The sequence below is a fragment of the Hyla sarda genome, chromosome 10 (genome assembly GCF_029499605.1).
Source record: "Hyla sarda isolate aHylSar1 chromosome 10, aHylSar1.hap1, whole genome shotgun sequence".
NCBI classification, from domain to species: domain Eukaryota; kingdom Metazoa; phylum Chordata; class Amphibia; order Anura; family Hylidae; genus Hyla; species Hyla sarda.
The window spans coordinates 899,216-910,605 of record NC_079198.1 but is presented as its reverse complement, the minus strand read 5'-3'; the positions used below and the strand labels follow the sequence as shown (position 1 = coordinate 910,605).

The following is an 11,390-nucleotide window of genomic DNA, read 5'->3' as shown; positions in this document are numbered from 1 at the left end:
ACTCCCAGCATGGCTGGACAGACCCTGGCAGTCAGGGCATGCTGGGAGTTGTAGTTTTGTAACAGCTGGAGGCGTGCTGGTTAGAACACTCTGGGATAGGCAATAGACATTATCCCCCAAGGAAACGGGTAAAAAGGCGTCTGATTCCAGATCGGGGTCTAGGCTGATCTATAATGCTTGATCGACCAGTCACGTCTGAGCTGTGGACAGAGCTCTATAAATCCTCTACCAGTCAATCATGCAGGGATCGCCTAAAGGGGTATTCCAGGAAAAAAAACTCTTAGATCAACTGGCTCCAGAAAGTAAGAGTTGTAAATTACTCCTATTAAAAAATCTTAATTCTTCCAGTACTTATCAGCTGCTGAAGTTAAGTTGTTCTTTCCAGTGTGGCCACAGTGCTCTCTGCTGACACCTGTCGGTCTCAGGAACTGTTCAGAGTAGGAGCAAATCCCCATAGCAAACCTCTCCTGCTCTGGACAGTTCCTGAGACATATGTCAGCAGAGAGCACTGTGGTCAGACAGAAAAGAACAACTTCAGCAGCTAAGTACTGGAAGGATTAAGTTATTTTATTTTTTAATAGAAGTAATTTACAAATCTGTTTAACTTTCTGGCACCGGTTGATCTAAAGGTTTTTTTTGTTTTTCCCCTGGAATACCTTTTAAGCTATCCCTGCATGACTGAGAGTGGTATCAAAACTGGACCTCCAGCTGTTGCAAAACTACAACTCTCAGCATGCCCGGACAGACATTTGCTGTCTGGGCATGCTGGGAGTTGTAGTCTTGCAACGGCTGGGAGTCCACAGTTTGGAGTAAGCTGGCACCAGTATTCTGCTGCCCAAACTGCAGGGGGCGCTCTCCTATAACTGTCTTAGATGGGATCGACCAATATCGTTTTTTTTAGGGCTGATAATCTGTCACCTTTCAGGCCGATATTCCGACGGGGCAGAAGCCATTACAGATCAATGATTTAAAGCCGGCGCTTTAAATCGATGAACTGCAGCGGCCGGGCCAGAGACTAACGCCGCCACCCGCTTCTCTCCCCCTGCCTGTCCTGAGTCTAACCATCACAGTCGCCCCATCGCCACCCACATACCGCCATATTGCCTCCCCTCCCCCCAGGTGTCTCCATCAGCGTCCTGCGCTGTCACGGGGCGCACTGATGGTGACGTTGGGGACGTCTCTCATCATTACGCAGCGCACAGCAACAGTGCAGGAGCCAGAAGGATCGCGGACCCTGGGAACAGGTAATTATAACACTGGGGATGGGGGCGGCGATGGGGTGGTGACGGTCGCCTCTGGCCGGGGCATTATTGGCAAGGTAATTGCCGATACCAATTATGTCCAAAATCGTGTTGATTGGCCAAACCCATAATCGGTGGATCCTTAGTCTGAGATGCTCCAGTCTTGGGGGGGGGGGGGGGGGGTCACACGCTATTACTAGCAGCAGGTTCCCCCCCCCCCTCAGTTACGCTACCGTTCATTTGAATGGGTCCGTGGACAGTCCACAAATCTGACACTACTGCGGACGGTCTGTGGACCCATTTAAATGAATGGTAGCGTAACTGAGGGGGAACCTTCTGCTAGTAATAGTGTGAACGCACCCTTCAGCCTTGTTCACACCATGACTTGTACTCCCCCCCCCAGGCTTGGGTACATTGAAAATGACAATGTGTGATTGGACAGGCCCGGCCTCATTCATTTTAATGGTCGGCATGTAATCCGCTCGTGACGACCTGATTTTTCCAATGTATCCGTTTTTTGTATTGGGGCCGTGCTTCCCAGTCCGAGCCAAAACTTGTATCTTGTCACCGAGTCTACACTCCGCCAGGGATATGAATGGTGCCCGTGTCTGCTGGAGGTCGGATACAAAAGCCGAGGCACAAATGGTGGTGTGAATAAGGTCATAGAGCAACCTGTTAAAGGGGTACTCCCCCTGGAAATGATATATAATATATCTCTCTATCAACTGGTGCCAGAAAGTTAACCAGATTTGTAATTTACATTGATTTAAAAAAATCTTAATCCTTCCAGTACTAATCAGCTGCTGTATACTACAGAGGAAATTCTTTTCTTTTTGAATTTCCTTTCTGTCTGACCCAGTGTTTCCGGGCATGCTGGGAATTGTAGTTTTGAAACAGCTGGAGTTGCCCCAGTTAAACACTGGTCAGATCAGTGCTCTCTGCTGACACCTCTGTCTGTCTCAGGAACTGTCCAGAGCAGCATATGTTTGCTATGGGGATTTTCTCCTACTGTGGACAGTTCCTAAAATGGACAGAGGTGTCAGCAGAGAGCACTGTGGTCAGACAAAGTAAATGCAAAAAGAAAAGAACTTCCTGTGAAGCATACAGCAGCTGCTAAGTACTGGAAGTAATTTACAAATCTGTTTAACGTTCTGGCAGCAGTTGAGTAAAAAAAAATAAAAATATTCCAGTGGGGATGAACTACAACTCCCAGCATACCCAGGCAGCCGAAGGCTGGAGACCACTGATCTAGACAAATGATCTGCAGGTCGGGGAAAGTGACAGCCACGGTTTACAGGGAATGCTGGGAGTTGTAGTTGTATCAGTTTGTTCAGGTTTCAGCTCCTGTTAACAATTTAATTGACAGGAAACGGAGATAGTGAAAATACGAAGTATATTTGAAATCTGCAGAAGTGGACGATGTCCAGACGGCGCATAAAGGCAGCGGATCAATAATTCAATCTTTATATCAGATCGAACCGGAGAATCACAAATATAAAGAAAACGACATCGGATGTAAAGCGGAGGGGGGAGGGGCAGCGCAAATCCAGAAAACCTCTATAAAATGTCATGTGGGAGGAGCTAGACTCTACAGGGGCGTGGCTAATACTCAGATAATACAAGAGCGGCACTCGGTCACCATCTTGGGGCTTTAGGAGTCGCAGTTTATACGTCAGCCCAGTGTATCCCAACCTGCGGCTGATACAGAACTACAACTCCCAGCATGCCCAGACTGAGTAAATATGTGGGGGTCTGAGCAGTGATCTCCAATCTGTGGCTGATTCAAAACTACAACTCCCAGCATGCCCTGAGAGAAACTGGTTGGTGATCACTGCCCTGTTTAAAAAAAAAAAAAAAAGTGACCCTGTCAGAGCATGCTGGGAGTTGTAGTTATGCAGCAACTACAGAGCCTATAACATAAGCAATGGTGCCAGGGGATGCTGGGAGTTGTAGTTTTGTGATAGCTGGAGAGCCATAGGTTGGGGAATTTTGGTCTAGTCCAGTGGACTCTAAACTGTGGACCTCCAGATGATGCAAAACTACAACTCCCAGCATGTCCAGACCGGCGTTGGCTGCCGAAAGCTGGGTCATATGTCCCACTGTGTTCACCACCTGGCTTACCCAGAGCCCTAAATGGCAAGTGTCTAGTACTGGAATAAGGGGAAGCCTGGGAAAGCTGGGTGGTCTACCCTGTATGATGGCCACTATCCATTAGGAGGGTCATATCCTGCTGGGGGATGCTGCATGCTTCAGTGCTTCCCAAACTTGGGCCGTGCAACTGTTACAGAACTACAACTCCCAGCATGCCCTGATAGTCTTTTGGCTGTTTAGGGCAGTGGTCTGCAAACTGTGGCCCTCCAGATGTTGCCAAACTACAATTCCCAGCATGCCCGGACAGCCTTTGGCTGTCCGGGCATGCTGGGAGTTGTAGTTTTGCAACATCTGGAGGGCCACAGTTTGAAGACTGCTGGTTTAGGGCATGCTGGGAGTTGTAGTTTTGCAGCAACCAAAGAGCCATACAGTGGAGATCACTGCCCTATATATTAAGCACTGCTGTCAGGGGATGCTGGGAGTTGTAGTTTAGTGACAGCTTGAGATCTACAGGTTGGAGGATGTTGGTCTAGTCCAGTGGACTCCAAAATGTGGACCTCCAGCTGTTGCAAAACTTAAACTCCCAGAATGTCCGGACAGGCACTCTAATTTGTTGACCTCCAGACTTTGTAAAACTACAACTCTCAGCATACCCTTGTGGTTTTCAGCTGTCAGGGATGGTGGGAGTTGTAGTCCTGTAACCGCTGGAGAGACATGGGTTGGAGATCACTGTCCTGTGCAATGAACAATGCTGTCAGGACATGCTGGGAGTTGTAGTCCTGTAACATCTGGAGGGCCACAGGTTGGAGACCACTGTCCTGTACAATGAGTGACGCTGTCAGGACATGCTGGGAGTTGTAGTCCTGTAACATCTGTAGGGCCACAGGTTGGAGACCACTGTCCTGTACAATGAGTGACGCTGTCAGGACATGCTGGGAGTTGTAGTCCTGTAACATCTGTAGGGCCAAAGGTTGGAGACCACTGTCCTGTACAATGAGTGATGCTGTCAGGACATGCTGGGAGTTGTAGTCCTGTAACATCTGTAGGGCCACAGGTTGGAGATCACTGTCCTGTGCAATGAGTGACGCTGTCAGGACATGCTGGGAGTTGTAGTGTTGATGAGTGTCGGCGGTTCAGTCCCTCCCCAGCCGTTGGATGCACAGCACAGACTTGTTGGGGATCCCGCACTCCTGCAGGGTCCGGCTGTGGTCGGTGAAGCTCCTCCTCGGGACCTCCATGGCCTCCACGCTGCAGTCCTTACAGGAGGTCCCCGTCTTCTCCTCCGCAGCTGCCAGGATGGCGTACAACGTGTCCGAGGGGCGGAAGTAGCGCTCAAACCTCTGGCCGGAGTGCGACCTGATGGCCAGGAGAAGGCGGGGCTCCTCCTCGGACGGCGGCTCCGGAACCTTCACTGCAGAGTCCTCCATGCTGACTGTCTCCCCCCCGCGGTGCTGAGGCGGCTCCCGGTACAGAGTCTTGTGGTGATGGCGGTGATCACGGACCTCGGCGGCCATTCTCATGGTGCTGGTTCTATGGACCAGTTCATCCTCCGCGTCGTGTCCGCCGCCTGCTGCGCCGATGGAGGGGAGGACCCGGTAGCGGTTGAGGCTGGAGGATGGCGGTCTGTACGGAAGCTGATGAAGACCCTCCGGGACGTCGTCCTGCGCTATCCTGGGAGCGGACGGGGGTCTCGCTGATGACACCCTGGGGGTGGGCGATGCACGGCAGGCGTAGGCCTCCATGTTGTGGGCGGAGACCTGCGGGGTGCTCCTGCTGCGACCTTTGGCAGATTTGGGTCTGGTGACATGCATCGTCCGGAGGGGCTCCGCCGTGCCAGGAGAGCTGAGGCCGGTGGGTGCGGAGGCCATGTCTATACACTGCGCCTGAAGAAAGAGCAACCAATCAGCATCCAGAGATAATGACTGTACCCCACCACTAGAGGGCGCCCACAAAACCAGGCTTCTCCAACCGGACGCTTTCCAGCTGCTGCAAAACTACAACTCCCAGCATGCCCTGACAGCCAAAGGCTGTCAGGGCATGCTGGGAGTTGTAGTTTTGCAACAGCTGGAAAGCCACCCCAAAATATACACCATTACCCGTCTACAGCACACGACTCACAAAACACCCCTACACATGGTACATCCCAACCAGGCAGCTTACAATATGCTACGGCACATTGGAACAATCCATTAATTAACGAGGGGAGTATAGAAATAACAGCCCCGGAACTAGTTACCCGCATTTGGTGAACACGTTACCCGCCACCCGTCCTTCCCCGGTGACCCGTTTTAAGAAACCGCCCCGGGGGGTTACCTGTCCGCAGCCGCTCCTATCGCCGCCATTTGCCTTGACCAATATCGGCTAGTAAACAACCCCGTCTCCCCGGGCAACCGAGCGTCACTCGCCGGGCCGGACGTCATGACGTCAACGCGCGCAAGCACGGAAGGTGAAAAAGTAATTGTCCCTGTTCAGGCGGCGGCCATGTTGTTGGCGGTTTTTTTTTTTTTTTTTTTTTTTTTATATATATATATTTTTTATAGTACACATTTTGACTAGCCGTATACGTTTTTTTTTTAAAACATGGGAGTCAATGGGCACCAAAGAGAACAGTATGTGCGTACGCTTCCATCCGGTTTGCACCATACGGTTTTTGACTTTCTGCAGGGTTTTTTTTCTTGGAATTTCAATCAAACAAGTGAAACTTTATTGATAATGGAGTGAAAAGTTAAACATGTATAAGTTTTTTTCTTAAAAAAACAGATGCAACCGGACATAATTTTTCTAACCGTAGGTGCCGCTCTCCGTGTTGGTCGTAGCTGCCGTAGACAAGGTAAGTAATGGAAGTGAACAAACCTTTTCCATCATTTTTTAGGGTCCTTTATACAACATAGGGGTAGACTTTTGTTTTATCGAACTTGCAATTTCCTTTTGGTTCCAATACCCTGGGGTAGCTGACTTTCTTAAAGGGGTACTCCAGTGGAAAACCTTTTTTCTTTTAAATCAACTGGTGCCAGAAAGTCAAACATATTTGTAAATTACTTCTATTAAAAAATTCTTACTCCTTCCTGTACTTATTAGCTGCTGAATACTACAGAGGAAATTCTTTTCTTTTTGGAATGCTCTCTGATGACATCAAGACCACAGTTCTCTCTGCTGACGTTATTATAATAATAATAATAATAACAACGCTTTATTTATTGTTGTCCTTAGTAGGATTTGAACCCAAGTCCCCAGCACTGCAAGGCAGCAGTGCTAACCACTGAGCCACCATGGTGGCTAAAATGGACAGAGATGTCAGCAGAGAGCACTGTGCTCGTGATGTCATCAGTGTTCCAAAAAGAAAGGAATTTCCTCTGTAGCATTCAGCAGCTAATAAGTACTGGAAGGATTAAGATTTTTTTAATAGAAGTAATTTACAAATATGTTTAACTTTCTGCCACCAGTTGATTTAAAAGAAAAAAGGTTTTCACCGGAGTACCCCTTTAACCCATTCAGGGGCAGTAGAAAAGTACTTGTGATGCTGTGACCAGATCTGGGGCTGCAGGGGGCCTCATACGTCTAATACAGTGGTCTCCAACCTGCGGACCTCCAGATGTTGCAAAACTACAATTCCCAGTATGCCCGGACAGCCAAAGGCTGTCCGGGCATGCTGGGAGTTGTAGTTTTGCAACATCTGGAGGTCCGCAGGTTGGAGACCACTGGTCTAACAGTATCTGGGGCCCCATAACTAGTGACCCGTGTGACTGTTCTGGTCTCCTATACCTTATCGTTGGCAGAGATTGCTGGCAGATTGGCTGATCTGTTCCCGTAGTTAAATATTTAGGATTCTGATCTTTATCACAAATGATGGGAAATCACCCAAAACGTCTGACTCAATAAGCAGAAACTGTTTCCCAATGTCTGAAGCCGCCGCCCCCCGAGTAATCACGGCCCCCGGGAATTGATGTCACCCACATGCTGCCCCCCAGGCCTCGTGTCCTCAGTCACTTCCCATTATTCAGTACACTACAACTCCCAGCATGCTCAGCCTCTTCTCTTTTTTTTAACCCCTTAAGGACCACTTATTTTTTGCGCCACCAATTCTACTTTGCAGGGACATCAGTCAAAAATCTGCGGCGAAACGAAAAAAAAAATCATTGTGCGACGAAATCAAAGAAAAAACACCATTTTGTAACTTTTGGGGGCTTCCGTTTCTACGCAGTACATTGTTCGGTATAAATGACCCCTTCTCTTTATTCTGTAGGTCCGTACGGTTACAATGATCCCCGACTTATATAGGTTGGATATCATAACTACATGCAGGAAAATGTATACGTTTAAAATTGTCATCTTCTGACCCCTATAACTTTTATTATTTTACCGTGTACGGGCCGGTATGAGGGCTATTTTTTTGCGCCGTGATCTGAAGTTTATAGCGGGATCATTTTTGTATTTATCTTATCCGACTTTTTGATCACTTTTTATTCATTTTTTCATGATATAAAAAGTGACCCAAAAAGATGTTATTTTGGACTTTGGAATTTTTTTGCACGTACGCCATTGACCGTGCGGTTTAATTAATGATATATTTTTATAGTTCGGACACTTACGCACACGGCGATACCACATATGTTTATGTTTATTTTTATTTACATGTTTTTTTGGGGAAAAGGAGGGTGATTTGGACTTTTATTAGAGAAAGGGTTAAATGACATTTATTAACCTTTTTTTTACACTTTTTTTTTTTTGCAGTGTTATAGCTCCCATAGGAGACTATAACACTGCACACACTGATCATTGTTATCCCATAGGAGACTATAACACTGCACACACTGATCATTGTTATCCCATAGGAGACTATAACACTATACACACTGAACGTTGTTATCCCATAGGAGACTATAACACTGCACACACTGATCATTGTTATCCCATTGGAGACTATAACACTGCACACACTGATCTTTTACACTGATCACTGCAAAGCCATAGCTTTGCATTGATCAGTGTTATCGGCGGTTGATTGCTCAAGCCTGCATCTCAGGCTTGGAGCAATCAATCGCCGAACAGCTGATCGGGACACTGAATTTTCACCGCGATGGTCCCGATCAGCCCCACTGAGCAGCCAGGAAGCTTTTACTTTTGTTTTAGACGCAGCGTTCAACTTTGAACGCTGCGTCTAAAGGGTTAATAGCGTGCAGCACCGCGATTGCTGCCGTGCGCTATTAGCCCCGGATCCCGGCTTCAGTTACATGCCAGGACCGACCTGATATGACACGGGGTCACCACGTGACCCCCCCCCCCCCCCCCCGTTATATCGCAGGAGCCGGCCAAGTGAGTAAATCTACGTCCTTGGTCGTTAAGGGGTTAAGGTGATGACCACTTCTGTGAGTTCCTTCTCTGCTCTCTATTTATCACTGACACCTCCAGGTTGTGCTGCACCTTCTCTCTGGATTCCTCTCATTCCTCCCGGCAGACAACGATTCTTACACAATGTCGCTTCACAAATCTGCATTCCTGGGAACCCGATGTGTACAAGGGCACAATGACGTGGGCCGAGGCCCTGACCTGCCGTACACACAGGGCCCCATATGACGTAGTGACACCTCCTGCAGCTTATATCCCATCATATCGGAGGGAGGCGATAATTCATCCCAATCCTGTGGGTACGGGGAGGGGTTCGATGGCTCCACAATGGGCGTCTTCTCCTCTGTGTAATCTCTTGGTACAAACCAAAGGATGGACATGATGGCGCCCAGTAGTTCATCCTCTAAGACTGAAAAACACCAAAAATTCTGGACCCTAAACTAAGCAACGCCCAGCGGCTGTCCCCCTTAGAATGAGCAGCGGGTTAGGAAATAGGTGGGTACACTAGTGCCCTCCTCAGGTCCATGTAAAAGCTTTTCCCGGAATACGGGGCGCATTGAGCACTCGGCTGTGATTTGGTACCTTTGGTGGTCTTGACCACAGAGACCACATTCTAGATTCTGAACAAGTCTTCTTATTACCCCAGTAATGAGGTCTAAAGGCCTAAAGCCAAATACTGGGAGGGTGGAAACTTAAAGGGGCACTCCGCCCTTAGGCATCTTAACCCATATCCAAAGGATAGGGGATAAGATGTCTGATTGCTGGGGTCCCGCCGCTGGGGACCTCACAATCTCCCTGCTGCACCCGCCATTCATTTAAACCGTCGGGTGCAGCGCTGGAGGGTTCTGACGTCAGGGCCACGCCCTGTTTGTGACATCACGCCCCCTCAATGCAAGTCTATGGGAGGGGGTGTAGTGGCCATCACGCCCTCCCATAGATTTGAATTGAGGGGGCGTGGCTGTAATGTCACAAGTGGGGGCGGGCCTTCGCCCTGCATCGCCAATCATCCGGCAAGGAGTGAAGTTCACTCGGTGCACCACATGTCTGGGGTACCGCAGCCGATATCCTTTGGATAGGGGATAAGATGTCTAGGGGCGGAGTACCCCTCTAAGCTCGTTTTTTTTTTTTTTTTTTTTTTGAATGTCCCATTGATGTGCTGCTGTAGGACAACCAGGAAATTGACATTTTTAATTTCCTGGAATCCGTAGGCAGCACAAGGTTTCGTCCTAATAACGTTCTGTTGCCGTATACATTACATGTTGGTTTTCCCTTCCTCGCAGTCTCATTGATTGTTTCTTTCTTCCGCTACAGGAACATCTCATCTATCCCATCAGTCTAAGTCTAAATAAACCTGACCTCTGCTGTCCATTTTAGGAACTGTCCAGAAAAGGAGAAAATCCCCATAACAAAAATATGCTTCTCTGGACAGTTCCTTAAATGGACAGCAGAGGTCAGCAGAGAGCACTGTGGTCAGGACATCACAGGAAATGCATTTCTTTTTGGATTTCTCTTTAGTATACAGCCCCTAAAAAGTACTGGAAGGATTAAGATTTTTTAATAGAAGTGATTTACAAATCTGTTTAACTTTCTGGCACCAGTTGATTTATAAAAAAAAAAAAAAAAAAAGTTTTCCACGGGAGTACCCCTTTAAGGAACAATTTGGTACCTCATCTGGACATTCTTCTAAGAAGAAGAGACTAGACATCAAGGAGAAATTGTTAAAATCGCCTTCCCCTTCTTCCTCTGATTCCTCCTCTCAATCTGATATTTCAGAGGTGGAATCAGAAGAAATTGTTTCTGAAGATTATTTCTTATTTAAGAATAAATAGCATGGAAACTTCTAGAAGCAGACCTGATGTACAAGAGAAAGAAGAGTTAGATTATTTTCCTAAGAAGAAATCTACAGTGATCCCTCAACTTACAATGGCCTCAACATACAATAGTTTCAACATGCAATGGTCTTTTCTGGACCATTGTAAGTTGAAACCAGACTCAACATACAATGTACAGACAGTCCAGATCTGTGATACATGTCAATGGCTGGAAGAACCGACCAATCAGAATGGGCAATTTACTGGTAAAAAACCTGTATTACTGAAGTGAATGCACTGACTGGCGTCTGGTAGCGCCCCCTACAGTACAGGGAGGTATTACATGTTCTGTACTCTTTACCTGTATTACTGAAGTGTATGCACTGACTGGTGTCTGGTAGCGCCCCCTACAGTACAGGGAGGTATAACATGTTCTGTACTCTTTACCTGTATTACTGAAGTGTATGCACTGAATTCCTGTCTGGTAGCGCCCCCTACAGTACAGGGAGGTATTACATGTTCTGTACTCTTTACCTGTATTACTGAAGTGTATGCACTGACTGGTGTCTGGTAGCGCCCCCTACAGTACAGAGAGGTATTACATGTTCTGTACTCTTTACCTGTATTACTGAAGTGTATGCACTGACTGGTGTCTGGTAGCGCCTCCTACAGTACAGGGAGGTATTACATGTTCTGTACTCTATACCTGTATTACTGAAGTGTATGCACTGACTGGTGTCTGGTAGCGCCCCCTACAGTACAGGGAGGTATTACATGTTCTGTACTCTTTACCTGTATTACTGAAGTGTATGCACTGACTGGTGTCTGGTAGCGCCCCCTACAGTACAGGGAGGTATTACATGTTCTGTACTCTTTACCTGTATTACTGAAGTGTATGCAC

General features: G+C 47.6%; 1 protein-coding gene across 5 annotated transcripts in view; it reads right to left on the bottom strand.

Moving 5' to 3' along the window:
• Nucleotides 1-2,617: 2,617 nt before the first annotated feature.
• The window catches only part of UBXN10 (UBX domain protein 10), a 28,051-nt gene continuing 19,278 nt past the window's right edge, over nucleotides 2,618-11,390 (bottom strand). For 3 of the 5 annotated variants that reach the window (XM_056542066.1, XM_056542067.1, XM_056542068.1), the window contains one exon: nucleotides 2,618-5,215. In XM_056542066.1, the coding sequence (XP_056398041.1) occupies nucleotides 4,466-5,215 (750 nt within the window). In that variant the 3' untranslated portion in view covers nucleotides 2,618-4,465. Of the gene's footprint in view, nucleotides 5,216-5,568; nucleotides 5,616-5,645; nucleotides 5,756-11,390 lie in introns of those variants that run through there. The other 2 variants (XM_056542070.1, XM_056542069.1) reach the window with 2 other exon arrangements.